Source organism: Cynocephalus volans, chromosome 4, assembly GCF_027409185.1.
Source record: "Cynocephalus volans isolate mCynVol1 chromosome 4, mCynVol1.pri, whole genome shotgun sequence".
NCBI lineage: Eukaryota > Metazoa > Chordata > Mammalia > Dermoptera > Cynocephalidae > Cynocephalus > Cynocephalus volans.
In genome coordinates this window covers 159,684,826-159,707,626 of record NC_084463.1, presented here as the reverse complement: position 1 = coordinate 159,707,626, position 22,801 = coordinate 159,684,826, and the positions used below count along the sequence as shown (strand labels likewise).

General features: G+C 58.2%; 1 protein-coding gene across 1 annotated transcript; it reads right to left on the bottom strand.

Annotated features, from left to right (window-relative positions):
- Positions 1 to 814: 814 nt before the first annotated feature.
- CCDC88B (coiled-coil domain containing 88B) lies at positions 815 to 14,411 on the bottom strand. The gene is made up of 27 exons (XM_063095693.1): positions 14,352 to 14,411; positions 13,901 to 14,046; positions 13,636 to 13,747; positions 13,482 to 13,551; positions 13,337 to 13,395; positions 13,165 to 13,248; positions 12,925 to 13,068; positions 12,623 to 12,768; positions 12,387 to 12,468; positions 12,109 to 12,267; positions 11,432 to 11,578; positions 11,134 to 11,242; positions 10,829 to 10,965; positions 9,610 to 10,746; positions 6,559 to 6,686; positions 6,352 to 6,469; positions 5,440 to 5,535; positions 5,223 to 5,363; positions 4,494 to 4,750; positions 4,010 to 4,153; positions 3,628 to 3,814; positions 3,369 to 3,514; positions 3,073 to 3,171; positions 2,708 to 2,874; positions 1,970 to 2,182; positions 1,741 to 1,809; positions 815 to 870 (listed from the first exon to the last, which is right to left on the bottom strand). Exons 1-27 carry the CDS (start codon positions 14,409 to 14,411, stop codon positions 815 to 817), a joined length of 4,413 nt encoding a protein of 1,470 aa, XP_062951763.1.
- Between the last annotated feature and the right edge of the window lie 8,390 nt (positions 14,412 to 22,801).

Here is a 22,801-nt window from a genome sequence, read left to right as displayed (position 1 = left end):
GCATCCCTCCCACCTCTGTGGCAGCCGTGACACAAGGTGATGCCTACCAGCCATGAGCTCCCTGGGAAGGGGCTCAACTCCAAAGGAGTAGGGGAGAGAGGATGAGGAGGCAGAAAGATGTGAAAGGAGAGAAGAGGGTACTCTGGGAGAGGGGGGCTCAGGAGCTTCACTGCCCCCCACCCAAGCCCAGACCTCAGGCCCCACTCCTGCTGGCTGCCCGCCATGCCAGCACCCTCCCCACGCTAGGCTTTGGCAAGTTCAACTAGCCAAACCCCTGAAGAAAGTCCTTTGCTGCCCTATCCAGGCAGGGTCCCACTGGCCACAGATCCCTGCCAACAGGATTCTGGATGCAGCCAAGAGACACAAAGCATGATTCAGGTGCACGCATCCAGCTTTATTCTCATGCTCCTCACGTCCCAGCTAAGTCTCAGAGACCAGCCCAGGTCACGGTTCCAGGGAATGGGCCTTGCCTCCCTTCTTGGACTGGGCAGGGGGCTCTCTTGCCCAGTCCTGCCAGCCTCCTTCAGCCAGGGGATACCCCAGAGTCTGCCTCCTCAGCGGGGGCCGCATGGCAGGGCCAGAGCCCTGCGCAGGAGCTGCTCGTGGGGGCCAGCCATTCCCCCTGTCCACAAAGTTGTCCCAATTCCACCTTAGGGCCCCAGATTTGGCTGTGGCGGACCTGGGGGCCCAGGCCTCCTCGTCCAAAGACTCCCCTCGGATGCCCTGGCTCCCAGAGCTCTTGGACTGCCTGAGGCCCCCACTGACACTCCAGCGTCGAGAGGACTGCACTCCCAAGCTCCCTGTCCCGGCGGTGTCACTGGCTGAGGGAAGGGGCGAGGGGACGTTTCTCCGGTTCCTGTACCTCGGGACCTGGAGGGAAAGGCTCAGCTCAGGCCCACCTCCCTCCAGAGGACACCAGCGTTCAAGGTGGCCCATGGGGCCCTACCCCTTCTAGCCACCTCTGCCCTCTCTAACCTCACCCACTGCTGCTGCACCAGCCACCGTGCCAGTCCTCGAACATGCCAGGACTTTCTTCAGCTGTTCCCTCTACCTGGAATGCTGTTCCCCAGAAATGTCAGCAAGACAAACTCTCACCTCCAAGTCTTTGCTCCAACATCACCTCCTCTCTGAGGCCTTCCCTGAACACCCTGATTAAAATTGCAACCTGCAACCCCCTCAGCGCCCTAACCCCCGCCCTGCTCTGCTTCCTTCCCAGAGCATTATCCCCTCCTAATACTCTAGGGCTGAGCTGCCTGATACTGGACTGAGTAGGTGACGTGTGCCTGGTCTGCACTGCAATGTGCCTGTGTGTGAAATACCCACTGGACTTCAAAGACTTGGCATGAAAAAATAATGTCAAATATCTCATGAATGATTTTTTACACTTACTACATGATGAAATGGTAATCGCTTAGGCATATCGAGTTAAATATGACATTACAATTCACTTTACCTGTCTCTTTCTACTTTTTCTGATGAGACTACTAGAAAAGTTGACACTACAAGTATGGCTCACATCATATTTCTATCGGACAGAGCTGCTGTAGCTGATAATTATTTTTACAACTATTGTTTACCATCTGCCTCCCCACACCAGAATGTGCCCTGCTGTACCCCCAGCTAGCACACCACCTGGCACTTGGAAAAGGGTCACTGTCAAATGACAGAAGGATGAATGAGGTCTGCCAGGAGCTCCAGGCAGGGCAAACACCCCCACTCCTTCCCTAAGCCCCCACTCACCCTCTCGGTTGGCATCTGCTTCGTGTTCCTGGAGGGTCTCAACAGAGCCATCCCATCCCACGCCAGGTCCTGGGGGCACAAGGCAGCCACTGGGTCCCCAGGGCCAGTGCAGAGGTGGACGGGGCTTACTGGAGAAATACAGGACACAAAGGAAGTGCCCTCCCCCAAGGAGCTGGTGAGTCCACAGGGAGGCAGAGGGCTAGCAGGGGCAGGGACCCTTGTCCCTCACCTTTGCCATGGGAGCAGGGTGCCCCCAGGGGGCCTGGACGGTGGTGGCGCTGTCGGAATCGCTGCCGGGGGGTGTCCCCGGGGCTGAATGACTCAGAGCTTCGCCCCACAGGGAAGCGTGAACTGAGTTTCCGCCGCTGCCCGCCTGCCAGGGTCTCATCCCGCAGGCAGAGGGAGCTCTGGGCCCGGCGCATGGGTGCTGGCGAAGGGGACCCTGCAAGAGGCACATGCAGGGAGGGTGTCAGAGAAGTGCAGGGAGGCACAAGCAGAGGGGCCAGAGGGGGAAGCTGCATGGGGCCAGGGAGGGGCAGCGCAGAGGCGGGGAGGGGCCAGGTGAATGAGGGGAGCCACGGGAGGCTGGGTCCTGGGCTGGCTCTGACACTAACTCACTGCGTGCCCCTAGGCAAGGCGCTTCCCCTCCCTAGGGCTCAGTCTCCTCATCTGCTATCTAGGATAAATGACCTCTCACTAAAGCCTGCTGCCGATCTGAGGTCCTAGGCAGCACTGTGGATGGGGTAGGATTGGGTGGGTGGCAGCGCAGGCAGGATGGAGGTGCCAGCCAAGAGGGACCCTGCAGGGCCCAGAGTAAAGAGCCCCTGAAAGCATCTGAGCAGGTGCAGGCAGGCAGCAGGCAAGGCAGCAGGGGCACGTGTGCAGACCAGGCAATATGGCAGGTGCCGAGGAGGGGGTGGGGGACCTGGGGTAAGAACCATCCTGGTCACCTGGCCCCCAGACCCACCTGTCCCATCTGCCTGCCTGCCCTCGGGGAGCTCGGTCTCCAGGGGGCCCCCCAGGCTCTCGGTGCTGCCAGCCCCATCGGCACCCAGGCGCAGCCCCCCATGGGGAGCCCCCTCCCGTCGGGGCCGCATCAGCCTCTTCACCTTGTCTGCCAGCCAGCTGCCCTTCCTGGGGGCAAGAGGGCACAAGAGGGGGTAAGGATGGGGAGGAAGGAGGGAGAAGAGGGCAGTGTCAGGGATGGCAAAGGCCAGGCCAACACTCACCGGGACCTGGACCTGAGCTGGGCCCAGGGGTGGAGGACAGGGCAGGGCAGGGGCAGAGGTTGGCAGGATCCCTGGCCCCAGGGAGTTGGAAGGGGCCACTCACTTGGTCCGGGGCAGGGGCCCAGGCTCCAGCACGCGGTACTGATCCATGATCTTCTCCACAAGCTTCTGCTTCTCACGGCGCAGGGCGTTAAGCTGGTCCCTGGAAGGAGAGAGAGGTGGGCATGAGGCCCATGAGGCCTGAGCAGGAGCCAGGCACAGGTTGCAGCAGAGACACACTGGTACAATCATACCGCAGGTTAGGGTGACCCCACGTGGTTTTCTCCAACCCCTTTCCCAGGACCTCCCCAACAACCAAAGGGCTGGCCAGGACCCCCAGCTCCCAGGCAGCCAACTCACAGGTATTCGCGCTGCTCGCGGTGCAGGTGGTCCCGGCTCTCCAGGCTGCGCTCCAGGAGCTCTCTGTTCTCCCGGCTCAGGGCCTGCACCTCTGCCAGCAGCTGTCGGTTCTCCTCCTCCTGGGCACTCCGCAGCTCTGTCAGCAACTGGTGGGCAGCAGCCCAGGTTGGTGGTGTAACCTGGCTCAGAGCAGCCTGGGTCTGCCCTCCCTGGCTGCCTACCCATCATCTGCCCCTGGCCGCCACCCACCCACCCGCACCTCACACTGCGTGGTCAGCCGGCAGGCGCTCAGGTCCAGCTGCTGGTTGGACTCGCGCAGCTGCTGGCTCTGCATCTCCAGCTGTGCCCGCTCCAGCTCCAGTCGTGCCAGACGGCCCCGCAGCTCCCCACGTTCGCCCTGCAGCTCACCTCGCTCCCGAGACACCTCTGCCAGCAGCATCTGAGCTCTATGGAAGCAAGGAGGGCTGCTCTCCAAGGGGCCTCACTCCCCACATGCCTCATGCTGGCCAGAGGAGCCACACCAGGGAGAAGAGGCAAAACAAGACCCCATAGGGACAGTGATCACACAGCCCCAACCCACTTCACAGATGGGAACACTGAAGGTTGGCCCAAGGGGGGAGAAGTGGAGCCAAGGCTGGCACCTCTCATGCTCGCTCTGCAGCCTCCGAAGCTCTTCCTCCAGGCCCCGCTGCCGATGCCCATCCTGCATCAGCCGTTCACGCTCTGCCAGCAAGGCCACCTCCTGTGCCTCCACGTTGGCCCGCTGGGCCTGCAGCTGCTCATGCCTGGGATGGACAAAGGGCTGAGAGGGCTGCAGAGGCCTGGGGCTACAGCAAGTGGGCAGCTGGACTGTCTGGACCTGGAGGTCTGTCATCTCCTAAGCATGTACCCCTCAAGCAAAGTCACAGGGCAGAATGCTCAACAGGTGAGCCCTATGGCGAGCCCAGCCCAGAAGTGTAGGGAGCCTAGCCGACCAAAAGGGCACAACAGCTGCTGGGGGTGTCGTGGAGCAAAGGTGAATGTGCTGGGGGGCACTGCTTCCTGATGGGGTCAGACCTGCAAGGGATTGTGCTCAGGACAGGGAGGGGTGCCCAGGAGAGGAGCTGGGCATTTGGGGAGGCTCACCGTCCCTGCAGCTCCCGGTGGGTCAGCTCCAGTGCCCGCATGTTGGCTTTGAGGTCACGGTGCCGCACCAGAAGTCCCTCTAGCTCGGCCTCCTGCCGCCGCTGCAGCTGTGCCAGGGCCTCATGGTCCCGCAGCAGGGCCTGCTGCTGCCCACGAGTCTCCTCCTGGGACCGCCGTGCTGCCGACACCTCCTCTTCCAGAACCCCCAGCTTCCTGTGCAGCTCTTGGCCCTGCATCTCCAGAATGGACTTCTCAGCCTAGGATGCAGGAGGGCGGCAGGGACCACTGGGGTGGAATCCCAGGATGGAAAGGGGGTAAGACACAGCAGGCCGAGCGCAGAGGGCAGGGCAGAGGACAAGAGAGAGCTGTGGAGGAGGCAGAGTTAATGGGCAGGGAGAGGGGGATATCGTGGCATCTGGGGGGGTGCCAGGCACTGGAGGGGAGGGCGAGAGGCACATGGCAGGGCTAGCCGTGCAGGAGAGGGCTGAGATGGGGAAACTAGAGGGCAAAAGGGGTGCAGATGCAGGAGCTGGAGGCAGAGAGAAGGAGGCGGGGGAGGGGAAGAGACGCAAAAGGATGGCTGGGGTCAGAGAACAAAAATAATTGTAACTACGAACAAAGTGGGGCAGCTGCCTGGGAGCCCGGTTAGGGAAAAGGGTGCAAAATAATACAAAAGGGGCAGGGGCAGTGGTAGGTGGGCAGGGGACAGGGCACCAGGCTGCCACCCACCTGCAGGTGGCTGCTGTACTCATGGGCCCGCTGACTCTGCAGCAACAGCTCCTGGGCTCGGCTCTGCAGGCTTCCCAGCTGCCCCTCCAGCTGCTGCAGCTGTCCTTGCAGAGCCGTTTTCTCAGCCACCAGCGTTGCATTCTGCCCAGAAGAGGGGGTTAGCAGTGGCCAGGCTGCTGTACTCCCACCCCCACCCCCACCATGCTCCAACACTCACACTGCGCTCAACCTCGATGAGCCTTGTGCTCTGGGTCTCCACCAGCCGAGGCTCAGCACGCTCCTCAGGCCCCAACCCCACAGCGCCCTGGCGCAGCTGTAAGGAGAGACCCTGGGAGGTCATGCCGAGAAGTGGCGGGGACCCCCACAGGGTGGACCTGCCCCTTCAGCAGCATTTAACTCTGCCTACCCTCCCTCCACCGCACGCCTTCCCTTAGATCCCAAGAGCCCACGCTCCTGGTTCCCGAAGCCCGTTGGTCTCCACCCCCACCTCCCCACCTTCTCCCAGTCTGTAGCAGAGCCTTGCCTTGGCCTGAGCTGTTTCTTCTGCACTAACACCCTTTCCCTCCTACTCTTCCTCTAAGCCTCAGTTTCAACCCCGCTTTCTCCAGGAAACCTTCCCTAACCAACCCCACACGTGCCAGCCAGGTGCCTTGCTGGGGACCCCACTGGCCCCTGCACAGCCCCATCACGGCACCTGGCACCCTATGTGACCGTCGCCTGTTTTCTTGCCTCTGTCCTAACAGGGCTGTGAATTCCCTGAGCATGACAACCAGGTATCGGGCCCCAGTGCCACCCCACGATCAGCACAGAGCCTGCACACAGCTGGGGTGTCAGAAACAATAACTGGCTTTCAATGATGCCAGTGACTGGGCTCACTAGGAAGTGGTTGAGCAGGGCAGGAGAAGCACCTCACAGCAGGGGCTCTGTCCACGTGAGCAGCGGAGGAGACAAGGCCCCAAGAAGGCCACACAGTTGCCTAACTCCCAGTACAGTGCTCCCTCCAATGGGCCCCAAGTAGAAAGCGAGACAGGCAGGAAGCCACGGATCCAGGAGTAAGACCAGGAGCACAGGCAGCCCTGGGATGGAGGGAGTGGGGATGGCCCCCAGCTCCCAGCATGGCAGGCCTCACCTTGAACAGCTCCTCTTCTAGCTGCAGGGCCCTGGTCTTGAGTTCCATCAGCGCCTCCTCCTTGCTGGTGGCCGCAGCCTGCAGCTCAGCCTCCAGCCGCTTCTCCAGGCCCTGGTACCTGCCAGAAGAAGCCTTGGCACCCAGCCCCACCTTGCCCCTCCCCAACACCAGCCTGCCCCTCTCTACCCGCCCCAGCACCACTCCTACCTCTGGTGCTGGCTCTCCTGTTCTCGGAGAAATTCCTGGCGCTCCAGAGCCGCCCGTTCCAGCTCATGCTGCAGATGCTCCAGCCGGGCCCCCAGTTCCTTGCCCCGCAACACAGCCTTCTCCAGCTCCTGAAGGCAGGCAGAGCAGGCTCAGGGCCTCAGACCCACCACTCTCCCCCAGGGGGAGGCCTGGGAGGCCTGAGAGTCAGGAGATCTGGCTTTCTGTCCTTGCTGTGCCACCCTGAGCAAACATCTTTAATCCTTTGGGCCTTTACTCCCCCACCTACAAAATGGGAGCAAAGCCTGGTGGCCTTCGAGATTACACTTGAAAGATCCTGGCAGGGAGTGAGGGACGCCCCGGGCAAGTCTGAGACACATGCTGGGCAAGTGTCTTCACCTGTCTAAGCCCGAGGTTCCTCATGTGCAGGTGGACATGAGGTGGACGTGCCCTACGGGCCATGTGAGGGCAAGAGGGGCTCAGCAGAGGTGGTCTGGTGAACACCCTCGGCCACGGGGGAGTGGTCACAGAGTGCTGGCGGGACAGGAACTTGGGGATCGGCAGGCCTAACCGCAATGGGGATCAGGAGGGAACAGGCCAGGATGCTGCAGGCCAGGAACCCTGTGGCCTTTGGCGGTTGGGCTGCACCATTTCGGAAGGGGGCAGGAGGCCCATTCTGGCCTGTGGGCCACAGAGGAAGGTAGGCCAAACCATTCTGATGTGCGGGGGCCCCGGCGGGAGGAAGTCAAGGGGAAGGGTCAACTCTGACCGGCCTCCTCTGGAAGCCAAGTCTACAAGCCTCCGCTGCTGAAAGCCATCTTCCTGGCTTAATAACCACACCAGGCCTTGCCCCCTGGGCACTGCACTTCCTGACACCCTCGGTCACAGCATCCTCTTGCTAAAAAACTACAAGTCCCATGAGGCACTGCGGCCCAGCTGGCCACTAGAGCTGGGGCGTGAAGAATGCTGGTGCAGATGAAGGCAGAGACTCCTTCAGGTGCCCCCTCCATCCAGCCTGGGAGGCTTCCACACCCACGCGGACAACCCCAGAGGCACCTGGTTCCCTGACCTCCCCCTGGCCAGCAGACTCCTCCTGTGCCACACCCAGCTAGCACCAGGAACTGCTCCAACCAGGAAATCTCACAAAATTCCCCTTTGTCCCCAGCTCCTTCCACCCTCTGGATCCTCAGAGCCAGCTCTTCCAGCCCGCCAGCCTTGCCCTCACCTTCGGGGCTCACCTAGGGCCCTCCCTCCATGGATTAAGCCCATCGGGTAGGTGCCAGGAGCTGTCCCAAGCTCTCTACATTCATTACTTTACAGGACCCTGTGAGGCAGGGACAGTTTTTATTCCAGTTCTACAGGTGAGAAAACTGAGACTCAGAGAGGTTAAGTAACTTGCCCCAAGCCACACAGCTGAAAAGTAGGTGATCTGGCATATAACCCAAGGTTAGCCTGAAAGCATCTCTCAGTCACGCCTTACTGAGCAGACCCCAGAGACAGCCTCTCACATTACCCTCTCACCTGCGCCCCCAATTCTTACATTCACCGGACCTCCCTTACTCCTGGGTCTGTCCTGCACGATACCTAACCACTCTTCACCGCCGTGAGGGGTCTCTGAGCAAATTACTGTCGCTCTCTGAATCTCAGTGTCCTTGTCTGTACTTGGGGATAGAACTGGAAACTCTGTGTCCAAGCCAGGAGATCCAATTCCTTGCCTGTGCTGCACTCTCACCTCCAGCACTGGGACTCATCGTCCTGAACCCCCTCCCCATTGCCTCATGTGTCCTTCTCCCCCTGAGGTGCCTCTTAACATGCAGACCTAATCTATTCGCTCATTTTAAACCCTCCAGTGGCTCTCCAATCTCTCACAAAAAAAAGCCCCAACTCCTTTCCTAGCTTGGAAGGAAGCCTAAGCCCTGCCCACTAGGACCGGTGCTTAATTCACTCGCAGCCTGGCCTCTCTGCGCCCCACCTCTCGCTCCACCCGGTTCTCTCCCACGCCTCCAAACTTGTGCCTGGGCCTTCCGGTCTCTCTCCTCCTCCAAGAAGCCTTCCCTGACATGCCCCAGTCTGAGTCTAGGGTGCTTCTTGGACTCCCATGGCTCCCTGCACTGCCCTGACCTGCCTCCTTCCAGACGGTGAGCACATCCCTGAGTACGAGCGTGCTGGCTGTCTGCTCATTACTGTGTGCCCAGAGCCTGGTACAAGACCTGGAACCAAGAAAATGCTTGAAAGAATGAATAAGTGTTTCCAGTTCTCTCTTCTCCATCTCTGCCCCCACCCCAGCCAATGTCACCTGCCACTTACACCGCTTGCCACTGCCCCCTGATGGCCCCAAGCTCCCTGGCCCACCAAGGTGACTCTCCTCAAGCCCAGCCCCACACAGATCTGCCCACACTCTTGGGTGGCTCTTCCTGCCTGTGGATGAAGTACCAACACCTTTGAAGCTGGCCCCCATCCCCCACTCCTCCAGGGCCCCTGAGCATCTTGAATGCCTTAAAGTCTTTGCACATGCTGTTCCCTCTGGATGAAATGTCTTTTCCCACCCAGTGAAGCCTCCTTGCCCCCACCCAGGCATCACTCCCCCTCTCATGGGCTCCCTTGGCACTTTGTTGTCAATAACCATCTCTTGATCACTTACAGCATGCCCTTGCCCAGCATGAATCAGGCTCCTTCCACCATTATCTCCCAACAATACCCCCATAGGGCTGGCCAGTTAGCGCAGTTAGTTAGAGAGTGGTTTGATCCCTGTACCAGCCAGCCGCCAAGAACCCACAAAAAACAGTATCCCCATTTTACAGAAGAAGGCACCAGGGTGGAGGCGAGGAAACTGCTACAGCCAGATTTGCACCCAGGCAGTCTCATCCCCCCTGCAGACATCAGCTCTGTGTCCCAGGTCAGGCACGCCTTCGGAAGGGAGGGTGGACTTGGCCTGGCTACCTCCAGCCCTGGCTCAGTGCTAGGCACTCAGGGGCTGCAGACGGAATCAATAAGCCCAAGCCCCAGCATCTGGCCTGGAGTCCTGTTTCCCGCCCCGCTGTGCGCCCGACGTACCTTCTCGAGGTCTTGCCTCTCCTGGCGCGCCCTCTCAGCCTCCTCCAGGTGCTGGCGGCCCTCGCTCTCCAGCGCCTGCATCCGCTCCTCTGCGGCCTCGGCCCGGGCCCGCAGCCTGGGCCCCTCGCGCTCCCACTGCCTCCGCTCGCGGCCTGCTGCTGCCAGTGCCTCCGCCAGTGCCTCCCGCTCCCGCGACGCAGCCTCCAGCTCCTGGCCAGCAGCCTCCACAGCCGCCCGCAGCCGAGCCTGCTCCCGGACCTGGGCCTCTGCCTCCTGGTGGGCCTCAGCCTCGGCCCTGCGTGCTCGTGCCAGCTCCTCCGAAAGGCGGGCAGCCTCCGTGCCTCGGGCCTCCAGCCTTCGGGCCTGGGCCTCTAGCTCAGCTTTAAAGGTCTCAACCTCTCTCCTCAGCTTCATCACCTCCTCTCTGAGGGCCTCCTGCTCTGGAACGCCACTGGCCAGGATCTCCCCTGGGATGGACCCAGCCCAGGCCCGGGCGTCAGCAGCCGCTTCCAACTTCTGCTGTGATTTTTGCTGGGCTGCTTCATGCTCTCTGGCCTCTGTTTGCTCCTGAGACAGGTCCAGCCTCTGGCCTGGGGTCTCCTGCTTTTCCAGCTGCACATGGAGGCTGAGCTCTGAGGGTCCCAGCTTGTGCTCAGGGCTCTCCTGTCTCAGACCCAGGGCCTCAGGCACCGACCCCCCTTGGGGAGCCTTTCTCTCCATCGTCTGTCTTACCAGCAACTGCTGGGCCTGAATTTCCATCTGTGGACCATGAGGTGGGGCCACAGAGGTGGGGGTCTGGAGAGGGACTCCATGGTCACACTTCTCCAGGGACTCCTGTGTCTCCACAGCAGGGTCTGACTTTTGGAGGGTCAGGTCTGAGGTCGGGGGGGCCATGGCAGCTTCTTGGAGGGGCCTCTCTGTCATATGTGGGTCTGAGTCGGATGCCTGGCGACATTCAGCTGACTCCTCAAGGGCTGAGTCTGATCCCAGGGGAGCCAAGTCCAAGGTCTGAGGGCCTTCATCCCCCTCCTGGCCAACCAAGGCCTGGGGGCTGTGATCTGAGGCCAGGGGCTTCCGGGGAGCCTCGTCCAGCACTGGAAGCATAGAGTCCCCACTCTGCTCTTCCAACAGTGGGGGCTGAGGGCATATGAGAGGGACAGTCAGGCCCAGGGAAGGTCTGGAGGTGGAACCTGCTAGGACAGTGGGGGAGGGGACTCACCTGGCCACCTGGCTGCTCCTGCAGCACCTGAAGCAGGCCTCGAAGCTCTTGATTTTCCCGCTCGAGGGCCCGCAGCCGCCCAGCCTCTGCCTCCCTCACTTCATCTTGCAGCGAGGGGATCGCTCCTGGCAGGGGTGCTGGTGGATATGAGATGAGATCAGGACCCTTCTCACACTCCTAGGCTCCTCCCACACACACCCCCAGAGACCTGGGACAAGGGATGAAGACAGAAGCCCTCCTCACTACAGATAAAGAAAAAACACAGGCAGCCCCCACCTTAGCCCCTCCACAGGGGCCCCACTCACCCTCCGCAGGGGAACCTGGGGGTGGCTCCAGGCTCCGCTGAAGCTCCAGCTCCAGTTCCACGTTCTCCTCCGCCAGCTGGTCCACTTGATGCCGCAGAGACTCCAGCTCCTAGGGGGCAGTTGGCGGACAGGGTCAGACAAGCCCTCTCCACCATGGCCAGGATAAGTGTGTATGTTGGAAGGTCACTAGAGATCACCAAGAGTAAAGGTTACAGGGATCTCTAGGGAATCCTGGGGGATCTTTGGGGTCACCAGGGATGACAGGTCAACACAGCTGGGATCACTCTGGCAACCTCACCGCATGGGCCTCCCCCAGCCTGGTCCGCAGCAGCAGGTTCTCGCGTTGGGTCTCATGCAGCCGAGCGCAGCGCTCTCGGGCAGCCTCCAGCTGCTCTTCCAGCAGCGCCTTCGAGGCCTCCAGAGCCCCTGAGAGCACCCGCTCCTCCTGGTAGGAGAGCCGGGAGAACCGGTGGTATCATGCAGCCCCCACGTACTCCAGGGTCTGGGGGTCCCAAACCCCTTTCCCTAGGCCTGCCACAGACCCTATCCCCCCTCCTCCACTTGACCCCACACCCTTCCTTCTGCCCCTTTCTCTCCAGGGTCTCTCCAGGTACTGCTGCCCCAGCACCCGGACCCGCCCTTCTCCCCAGGAGCCGCCTTCCAAGGATGCATCCCTCCAGTCCCCACTTGCTAGGGTGTTGCTGCAGACCCACGCCCCCTGCACTTGGCCCCACTTTCCGCTCCAGGACCTACCCTTACATAGTCCCCACTTCTCCCCACCATCTGCCCCATCCTCCAGAGGGACCTTCCCAGACACCTCCTCCCTGCGTTTGTCCTCACCCGGTTCTCCTAGCCATGCCTGTTCCCTCCACAGAGCCTGACCCTCCCTTCTCTGGGCCCTATCTCGCCCCCTGCTCCTGGCCGCCCCCTGCCGCAGGCCCCGCCCCCTGCCGCAGGCCCCGCCCCCCGCCTCACCTCCAGCTGGCCCCGGCAGGCCTCGGCCGCCTGCAGCCGCTCGCGGCAGCGCCGCAGCTCCTCCTGCAGGCGGGGCAGGCGGCCGGCCCGCTCCCGCAGCGCCTCTGCCTCCTCGCGGTACAGGTCGGCCCGCTTGGCCTGTCCCGACAACGCCTGGGCCTGGGCCGGTGGTGGGCGAGAGGGATTAGGGACGGGAAGGGGCCGGGTTGGAGGAGGCAATGGGACGGGCTGAGGGAGTGTCAGGGAGTGCGGGAACGGCGGGGAGCATCCGAGCGCACCTCCTGGCGGAGTCTTCGAATTGCAGCCTCCAGGCCCTGCACCTCTCCCTGGGAGTCTAGCAGCAGTTCGGCCTTCTCCTCCCTGGAGGGAAGGGGCTCTGGAGGGCGTCTGGAGGCTGGCGACCCCCAGCCCTTCCGATGCCTGACTCCTCCTGTACTCACCGGGGCTGCGGCCCCGTTCAGGCCTAATCCGCCCCTAGCCTTTCAGGTACCCTTCCCAGCCTGCGCACACTCACAGCTCCTGCCGCAGGCGCCGCAGCTGGGCCTTGGCGTTGGCCAGCTGCAGGGCCAGATGGTGCGAGGAGCCGTCCGCGGGGGGCCGAACAGGAGCCTCAGGCGGTAAGGGGGCGCGCTCTCGCTCCAGCAGCAGTTCTGCCAGCCGCTGTAGTAGATCAGGGAGTCACCCATCCCATGCCTCCCCACATCAGACCCCAACCCCACACCTGGACCCCAAACCCCCATCTCACCCACACATCTGGGTCCCCCATGCTCCTCCAGTTCCTCAACCTGGGTCCACAATGCCCCTGCTGTCCCCTACCTGGGCCCCCAGGTCACGTTCCCGTGCCAGCTTCGACAGCGTCCCCATCAGGCTCCGAGACAGCATCTCCAGCTCCGGAAGGGCCAGCTCCCCAGGCTCCGGCCCTGCCAGCGCCAGCACCACACCGGCCCCTGGCTGGGTCACCTGAAGGCACAAGGAGAGCAGATCAGTGGAAGAAGGGGGTTGTCGAGGTGAACCCAGGTGGTGGTCCAGTCCCAGGCTGTGGATCTGCCTCAGTACCTCCTGGATGGCAGCGGCCAGCTCGCTCTGGACCTCGAGGCTGAGGCCTTGAATGTGGCGGATAAAAAGTTCCCGGTGCTCACACTGTGGGGAGACAGAAGCCGGGAGGCTGGTGCAGGATCTCCCTCCTCTGTGGCGTAGCCACCCTAGCCTTCCCTCACCCCGGGCTCACCTGCACTGACGCCCCCAACAGCAGCCGAAGGATGCCTTCCAGCTCCTCCACCGCCTCTTCTGCAGGGCGCAAGCCACAGGAGGTTAAAGGGGATGGGGGCTTGGGGGGGTGGGTAGAAGCAAGAGGGCGCAGTGGGGGCGAGCACCTGAGAGGGGGTAAAACCCCAACGTCTGGAGGTCTGGGGGTGGCGACAGGATCAGCAGCTGCAGCTCCTCCTGGAGGTGGAAGGGACAGGCGATATGAGAGGGGCCTGCACGCAGGGGGCGCCCCGTCTCCACCTTTCCCTCCTGACCCCTCACCTGGTAGAAGTCCCTCAGTCGACCCCACAGGTGGTTCAGGTTCCACACCCGCCAGGCTGCGGGTCCGTCATGGCCCCTGACCATCTGAGATCCCCCTCGGGAACTAGGGGCACTGTGGGCACAGGGTCATGGGTGAGAGGTGGAACCGAGAACCCACCTCCCTTCCACCAGGCTCCGCCCATAGCCCTTAGGCTCCTCCCACCACTTGTCCCGGCCCCCTCTGCTCAGGTCCCTTCGCCACTACCCCACCCTCGGTGCCCCTTACATGATGCCCAGCACCCTGAGGAGCAGGGCCCCTTCGCTGAGACGCAGGAACCTCTTCTCCGGACAAAGGGGCCCCTCCTCCTCCTCCTCCTCTTCTTCCCCCTCCGGCTCCTCTGCCTCCCCCACCAGCCCGGCCAGTCCCAGCGCCTGTGGGGGAGAAGAGGGGGTCCGCTGGTGTGGTGGGAGCCTAGTACCAGCAGAGTGACTCCTGAGCCCCTCTGACCTGCCCTAGTGAGCTCCAGCACCCCCTCCTCACTGATCCCCTGAATGCCTCAGGTCCTGGTTCTGGACCCTCTTCCCCTCACCACAGCCCCCTGGACTTGTCCATCCCCCCCATTTGAGCTGCCCCTGCCCTCAGGCCCCAGCTCTGCCCCACCCTCCCCTCAGCCCCAACACCATCCCCTGGCTGCTGCTCACTTCCCTTCTCAGCCCCGCTCCCACCTGCCCCTCACCCAGGTGGCCAGGCTGCCACTCAGGAAGTCTCTGAGTCTGGGCCCCTTGCCCCCCTCCATGCCAGGGTCAGGGTGTCAGGGTGTCAGTCCCGCTGTAGCAGCTACACCTGCCCTGAGAGGAAGAGGAAGTCCCCGGGTGGGGGATCCCAGGCCCAGCCACAGACACCCTGTACAGCTTCCTCCTTCCGGGTTGGGGCAGGCCTGCACACCCCCAGAGTCCTGTCTCAGCCCCACCTCTCCATCCTGCATCCTCCCAGCATCTCTGGCAGGGCTGGCCCAGAGGTCGGTGGGGGAAGGGTCCACAGCTCTCCTGGATCAATGGGCAACGGCGGGTGAGTCCTGTACCTCTCCGGGCCTTGTTTTTCCAACTCAAACCCCTCCAGGGCCTATACAAGGGCTCTGGGCTTGCATGGTGTGTCTTGGCACCCACATGTGCATCTTCTGATATGCCAGGCCTCATTCATTAGAGCTTCCTTCCCTTCCCCCCTATGTTTCTCGAATTTATCCAAATCAGCCGCCCAACCTGGAAAGCCTGGTTCAGATGCTGCCTACCCCAGAAAGCCTGCTCTGAACCCCAGACATAGGTAAGCACCTCTCCACATACTCTATACACACTGGACTGAGACAGGGCCATGGACAAGTGACTGCATCTGGCCAGGCCTCAGTTTCCTGTCTATTAAATTAGCAGGTTGGACTCCAGCCTCAGAGGGAGGCAGCACAGTGCTGTGATAAACAGGCTGGGAGGACATCCCAGTTCCCCCACTGGTCACTCCATGGCCTTAGTCCATTCTTTCATTCACCCACTCTTGGGTGCTGAAGGCTGGGCTGTAGTAAAAAGCCATACAGTCCCTGGCTCCATGGGATGAACAGTACACTGGGGAGACAGCTACCCCCCAAAATTACACACCCAAAATGTTACATTGCAGCCGTACTCAGTTTAATGAAGGGGAGGGGATTTGACCTTGGTGGGATAGTCAGAGAAGGTATCCCGGAGGAGGCATGAGATCGGGGACGAATAGGTAACCAAGCAAAGTGGGGAGGAAGAAAGGGTATTCCATGCAGTGGGAACAGAGTGTGCAGCTTCCAGGCAGCTGGAAGCATGGGCAGCCCAAAGATCAGAAATTATTCATGTCTTATGTATCCCAAGACGCTTTATTTTTCGCATTTAACATCTCTGAAGTCAGGTTGCATAGTACAGTTGCTGTCTGGCTGGCTGCAGTCCTGACATAGTTGTCAGTGCCTACACGTGCTCACACTTCAAAAGCCCCAGCATTAAATCCTGCAGAAAGGGTGTCAGCTTGGAGAAAACCCCAGAGGCAAGAGCCAAGCAGGCTTTTAACCCTGGGATCCAAATAGTCGGCACCCCCAAGGGAAAGGGCCTGGGCTTGTCAGCAACACTCCCAAAGCAGAGTCGAAAGTCAGCTGGGCCTGCTCCGCATGATTGCAAAGGTGGCTTAAGAGCTCCTGGCTGTTTTATGGATTGTTTAAAGGGGTCCTGCTCTCTCTAGCTCTCTTGCTGTCTCGGAGGAGGAGGTGGCAGGGTAACAGACATCACGACTCTCAGACCAAAAATGATTCATGGGAGTCAAACTCTAAATATGAAGGAGTTTTCCAAACACGGCAACCAATTTATTTTGCTTCTCTTATCCTTTTTATGTGCACATTGGAATTATATATGATGAAAACCTACATCTAAATCAAACAGCTCTTTCGGGAAATACGAGATAAAAATTCTAGTGATGAAAGAGCCTTGGGACATAGTTAACTGGCAGAATTCGTTTTTTTCTTAGTGACATCTTTCACAATGATGGCATCATAGATTTGATGAAATGTGGGGTAATCATAATACCAATCACAGTAAACGCAGGTTTGCAAAGAGCCAGGCATGGATATAAGTACTTTGCACTTATTAACGTGTTTGTTCTGGACTAGCTTGTGAGAAAAGAATTATAGATTATCTCCATTTTACTGAAGAAGAAACTGAGGAGCAGAGAGGTTAAGCAACTTGCCTAAAGTCACACAGCTATTAAGTGGTAGAACCAACTGAAAGAAGGCAGCGGGGCCAGACTGCAAAAAGTAAGGGACACAGTGGCCAAGATGAGCTGGGCCTGACCAGGCAAAGGGAAGCCACGCAGGGTTGTGAGCAGAGGAGCATATCTAGTGGTTAAACTCTCTTGAGACACATCTGGAAATGGGAATAATCCTCTCAATAGAGTTGTTACGAGGATTCCGTGAGCCGGTGCCCAGCACAAGCATTCATTAAATGGTCCCTGAAGCGGTCATTATCATCAGTATCAATAATATCAAAGATCCGTTCAGATTTGACCCTCTGTGAATCTTCCTCCCATCTGCATGCCCCAGGAAGAATTTCCCAGAAGCACCTGTTCTGTGTCACCTGGCAGGTCCTCCCGGGTTACCCAAGCTTGGTGAGTGGGGCTCACCTCCTGCCAGCTGGGGGCCCCTGCCTTGCTCAACATCTCTGAGGCACACCCTTCCTCAGCCTCAGAGGCAGAGGCCATGTCACGATTGCTCTCACATCCGTCCCTTGAGACAAGCCTGGCTGCACAGCTGTTCTGTTCTCTGAATCAGGCAGAGGGTGGAGGGGGATGCAGGGGAGTATGGGGTGGGGCTTCCTCACCACTGACACCGAGGGTTCAGTTAGGCCTTGAGGCTCAATTAGGTGTTGAAGGGTCTTCATTAGAGGCTAACAGTGGTCCCTTGCCTTTGTCTAGATTTTTCTTTAAAAATTTTTTTCAGATACATGCACAGGATCAAAAATGTCAAACATGCATAAGTGTATAGAGGAAAGCTCAAGTCTCCCACCCATCACTCCCAACCCCCAGCGCCCGATCCGCCTGGCCTGAGGTGACCACTGGGGGCATTTTCTTCTGTCCTTCCTGAGGACACAAGTGAAGCTATGACCAGCGGTTGCAACCACATACACAGCCATGTACCTGCCTTACTTCGCAATATACTAAGAAATTTGTTTCATTTCTGTTTGGAGCCATTAGCCTTGAGCATTTTAACAACTGCGTAGTACTTTACCATGTTGCCATCTGTTTTAGTCCGTTCTGTGTTGCTATAACAGAATTACCTGAGACTGGGTAATTTTAAAAGAACAGAGGTTTATTTGGCTTATGAGTCTCGGACAGCTGCATCTGGCACGGACCTCAGGCTGCTTCTACTCATGGCAGAAAAGTGGCAGGCAGCCGGCGGGTACAAGCAGATCACATGGCGACAGGAAGCAAGAGAGAGAGAGAGAGGGAGGTGCCAGGGTCTTTTAAACAACAAGCTCTTGTGGGAACTAACAGAGCGAGAACTCACTCACTACCCCTCCTCCCCCAGGGAGAGCATGAATCCATTCATGAGGGATCCGCCCCCATGACTCTATCAGTTTCCAACACTGCCACGTTGGAGATCAAATTTCCACATGAGCTTTGGAGGGGACAACATATCCAAATTTCATCATTCCGCCTCAACATATCCAAATTTCATCATTCCGCCTCTGGCCCCCCAAAACTCATGTCACTCTCACATAAAAAATACAATCATTCTATTCCAACAGTCCCAAAAGTCTTAGCTTGCTCCAGCACCAACTTAAAGTCCAAAGTCCAGCTGTGAACCTGAAAAGCAAAACCAAATTTATCTACTGCCAAGATACAATGGTGGAACAGACATTGGGTATACATTCCCATTCCAAAAGGGAGGAATAGGCCAGAAGAAAGGAAAAACGGGCCCCAAACAAGTCCGAAACCCAGCAGGGCAGACATTATGTCTTAAAGCTCCAAAATGTTCTTTGACTCCAAGTCCTGCATCCTGGGCACAATTAGGCATATGGGCCCCCAAAGCATCAGGCAGCCTCACTCCCACAGCTCTGCCAGGCACAGCCCAGTGGACCTTGCTGGTGCCTGTGGCTTTTCCAGGCCTGCATTGCATGTTACCAGTGGCCCTGAAGTTCTGGGGTCCTGGCAACAGCCCTGCTGCCTTTGGCTCTACTAGACATTTCCCTGGTGGGGGCTCTCTGTGGGGGCTCTGACTCCACTTTCCTGCTTGGCATTGGTCTAATAGATGTCCTCTGCAGTGGCTCCACCCCTGTGGCAGGTCTCGGCCTGGACCCCCAGGCTTTTCCATACATCTGGAATCTGGGTGGAATCTGCCACTCCACTGCTCTCACGTCCTGCTGGCCTGCAGACTTAACACAATGTGGACGCCACCAACGTTTCGGGCCTCTACTCTCCAGGACTCCCGCACAAACCACACTTGGGGCTGCTCCAGCCAGAGCAGCTGGGATACAGGGAGCAAGACCGGAGGGCAGCTGCGCCCCAGGTCTGTCCTCCAGGATAACTCAGTCCTTCTAGGCCTCAGGGTCTGTGATGGGTGTGGCACCCTTCCAGACTTCTGAAATGCCTGCAAGGCTTTCCTCTCATTTTCTCCCGCTATTAGCATCTGGCTGCCTCACCACCATGATAATGTCTTTAGCAACCAGTTTATCTGCTTCACCCTTGCACTGTTTGCAGCTCTCTGCTGCTTTATCACATGGCCAGGCTGCAAATTTTTCAAATCTTTACGCTCAGCTTTACTTTTAAATTCTGGCTTTACATCATGATTTTGCCACCGTAACTCAGAGTAGGCTCTTAAAAGCAACTATGCAGCTTCCCTAATGCTTTGCTGCTTAGAAATTTCTCTGGCCAAATGCTCTGGTTCACAACTCTTAAGTTCCAACTTCCACAAAGTCCAAGGGCATGGACACAATACAGCCAGGTTCCTTGCTATGGTGTAGCAAGGATTATCTTTTGTCCAATTCCCAATAAGTCCCTCATTTCTATCCGAGACCTCATCATCCGCATGGCCTTTACTGTCCACATTTCTATCAGCATTCTGCTCGCCACCACATAAGTCTCTAAGACATTCCAAACTTTCCCTCATCTTTCTGTCTTCTTCTAAGTCCTCCAAACTCCTCCAAACTTTGCCCATTACCCAGCTCCAAAGCTGCATCCACATTTTTGCGTATCTGTATAGCAACACCCCACTCTAGGGTACCAATTTTCTGTTTTAGTCCGTTTTGTGTTGCTATAACAGAATTACTTGAGACTAGGTAATTTATAAAGAAGAGAGGTTTATTTGGCTTACGGTTCTGGGACAGCTGCATCTGGCACGGGCCTCAGGCTGCTTCTACTCCTGGTGGAAAGTGGCAGGCAGCCGGCGGGTACAAGCAGATCACATGGCAAGAGGAAGCAAGAGAGAGAGAAGGTGCCAGGGTCCTATAAACAACCAGCCCTTGTGGGAACTAATAGAGCTGGAACTCACTCATTAATCCCCCCATCTAGGGAGAGCATGAATCCATTCATGAGGGATCTGCCCCCAGGACTCAATCAGTTTCCAACACTGCCACATTGGGGATCTAATTTCCACGAGTTTTGGAGGGGACAGCACATCCAAACTCCATCACCATCCCATCATCATTTAAATAGTCTCCTGTTGACAAATAATTTAAAATATTTGCATTTTTTCCTATTGCTACAGTGCCATAATAACTGGTTTTCTCAGATATCTTTTTCCAGAAGTTTTTAAGGGGACTCAGTGTCCACTGCTGCCCAACAGGGGGACCCAGGAGGTGGGCAAGACACAGAGAAAGACAGACAGACAAATGACAACACAGTCAGCCAGCGTGCAGCCTCCTCCGTCGGGGGCCCAGCTTCCCCATCCGCACAGGGCAGGGAGTGAGGAAGACTCCACTTCCCAGTTGTCTTCTGGTTCTGAGTTTTCTAGATAGCCCTGGTGCAACCCCAAAGGCCAGAAGCAGGAGGGCTCGAGGGTTTGTGGAGAAGTGGGAGGCCAGGGAGGCCAGCGCAGGTGGGGGCCCAGGCCAGCGACAGCCCCAGACCCAACAAGTCTGAGTCACAGTAAGGCTTTTTCTCCCTGCCTGTTGGGCACCTCCGAGCCCTGCCTGGCCCCTCAGTGGCCTGGCTGGGGCCAAGCTCTCTAACCAGCTGGTTCAGGGCCACAGGCTCAAAAAACAAAAACAAAAAACAGACTCCAGGGCCCTCTGGACACATGGCCCTCTGACACTGGGTCTGCAGGGAATCCCTCTTCCCCACCAAAGAGCCTGAGAAGGGATGGTTTCCCCACCCATCATTTTGGGGTGGAAATAGTGGAGCTGGAGTTGGAGCAGAGCAGAAATGCCCAGCAGAGTGGCCCAAATGAGCTGCCTAGGTGGGAGGAGGCAGTGGGAACCCAGAGCCAGGGAGGGTAAAGTCCAAGCCCATCTGCCCAGTGCCCGGCCGGGTGCCCAGTGACTCAGAGTGCAGACCGCAAGGCCTGGGTTCCAGCAGAGCAAGGCCTGGCCCAGCCCCACTGCCTGACACTTGGTGAGCTCTCCCTTCCTGCTGTCCCCAGGGCACCCCCGTGCTCCTAGGGGCACCTGTCTTCCTCTCCCTGAGCCTCTAGGCAACAGTGGGACCCGCAGGTACCAATCCTCTTCCAGCAGTCTCCACCCAGTGCAGGAAGAGTCATTCAAAAACATTAACTGGGGCCAGCCCGTGGCTCACTCAGGAGAGTGTGGTGCTGATAACACCAAGGCCACAGGTTCAGATCCCTATATAGGGATGGCCGGTTAGCTCACTCGGGAGAGCGTGGTACTGACAACACCAAGTCAAGGATTAAGATCCCCTTACTGGTCATCTTTAAAAAAAAAAAAAAATTAAATAAATAAAAAGCACTAACTGGCTCCTTACCCTTCCCTGCTTAAAAACCTCCAGTGGCTTCTTGCACTTTGAAACAAGTCCTCACCATTCACCCTGACCTCAGCCTTCTTCCTCCCCTCTCCTCTACCCACTCTGGCCGTGCTGGTTCCTCAGTCTCTCTCCCACCCTCCCCACCTTTGCATTTGCTGTGCCCTCAGCCTGGAGCCCCCTCTCTACCTCCCCCGACCCCACTCCCAACATGCACACATGCACGTACACACCCTCCCCAAGACTGACTCCTCACCCTACTGGTCTCACCCCAATGCCCCTTTCTTGCAAAAGACCTCCCCTCCCCCAGCACTATTCCATTTTGCTTTTGCCCTGCACTCTCCCTTGTTGGCTTTGCCAGCTCCCCACTAGAACCAAAGCTCTGGTGGGGTCATCCAAGACTGCAGTCCAGGAACCAGCATGATGACAAGCCCACAGTAACCACAGGAGCGCCAACATTTGCTGACCGCTCACCTGTGCCAGGTTCAGTTCTAAGCACTTCCTGTGTCTTAATCCCTTAATCTCCTCCACAGCCATAAAATACGGGTGCTATTATTATCCCCATTTTATTATCAACAAACTGATGCACAGAGAGGTTAAGTCACTGCTTAAGGCCACACAGCCAAGAAGTGGTGGAGCCAAGATACAAAAGGCAGCCAAATTAACGTTTTTGAACAAGTTAATTCCTATTTCAGAGATGAGAAAAGAGAGGCTCAGAGAGAAATGGGGGTAAATATGGCAAACTGAAAAACCGACTTGGGTGAAAGCCAAGTCCTCAGGCTCTGAGAGCTGCCTCATCTCCCTGTCCCCTCCGCCCCCCACCCCACTGCCTTGTTGCTGTCTGGGGGCACAGCAAGGCTGAAGCCCAGTACCCAATTAGCAAGGAAGGACCACCCCAGGGCCAGGCCCCACAGGGGCCAGCCGCCCTCGCAGGTAAAGACACACACGTTAAGGACAGCTCTAAAGTACTATTAAACATCCATGAAGCTAGCAAAAATAAATCCAGACAGTAAAACTCGGGCTGGCACGTTGTGGAAAGAGAACACAAGCACACATCCCGGGAGGCCCTCAGAACGGCCTCACAGTTTCCAGAGACCAATAAAACCTCCGGAGTCCTTTGACCCAGCACTTTGGCATTTAGGAACACGCCCCAAGGAAGGAGGCCCAAAACAAACAAATATAGAAATGTCTCTGAAGCCAGCACCAACCAAAGTCTGGAGACACCCAGGTGTCCAGCAAGAGAATCCCCCTGAACTTCAGCTGGTGGGCCATATCCCAACTCTGTCCTCACCGCTGCTCAGCCCAGACCTCCCTCGTTGTCCTCACGTTTAAGTCTTAGCACAGGCTGTTCCCACCTCCCGGAACGCCTTTCCCAGCAGGTGCTCACAGGGCATATTCCCTGCTGTGCCTGGTGTATTCAACACTGCGTTTCTGGAGCCCAGCACAGTGCCTGGCACAGAGATGAGTCTCAGCAAACAGCCACTGAAGGCAAGACACCTTATGTGACTGGGGGGGGGGGACGCAGGCAAGCAAGCAGAACGCCCGAACATCTGAATGTGCCCTTCATAACTAGGTAAGGATTGCCATGTTTAGAAGAGAGAAGCAGCTTCATTTGGAGAGAAGTTACTGAGATTAAAAATCCACCTCTGAAAAAAAAAAAAAAAAAATCTATCTCTAGGACTGGCCAGTTAGCTCGGCTGGCTAGAGCACAGACTTGTA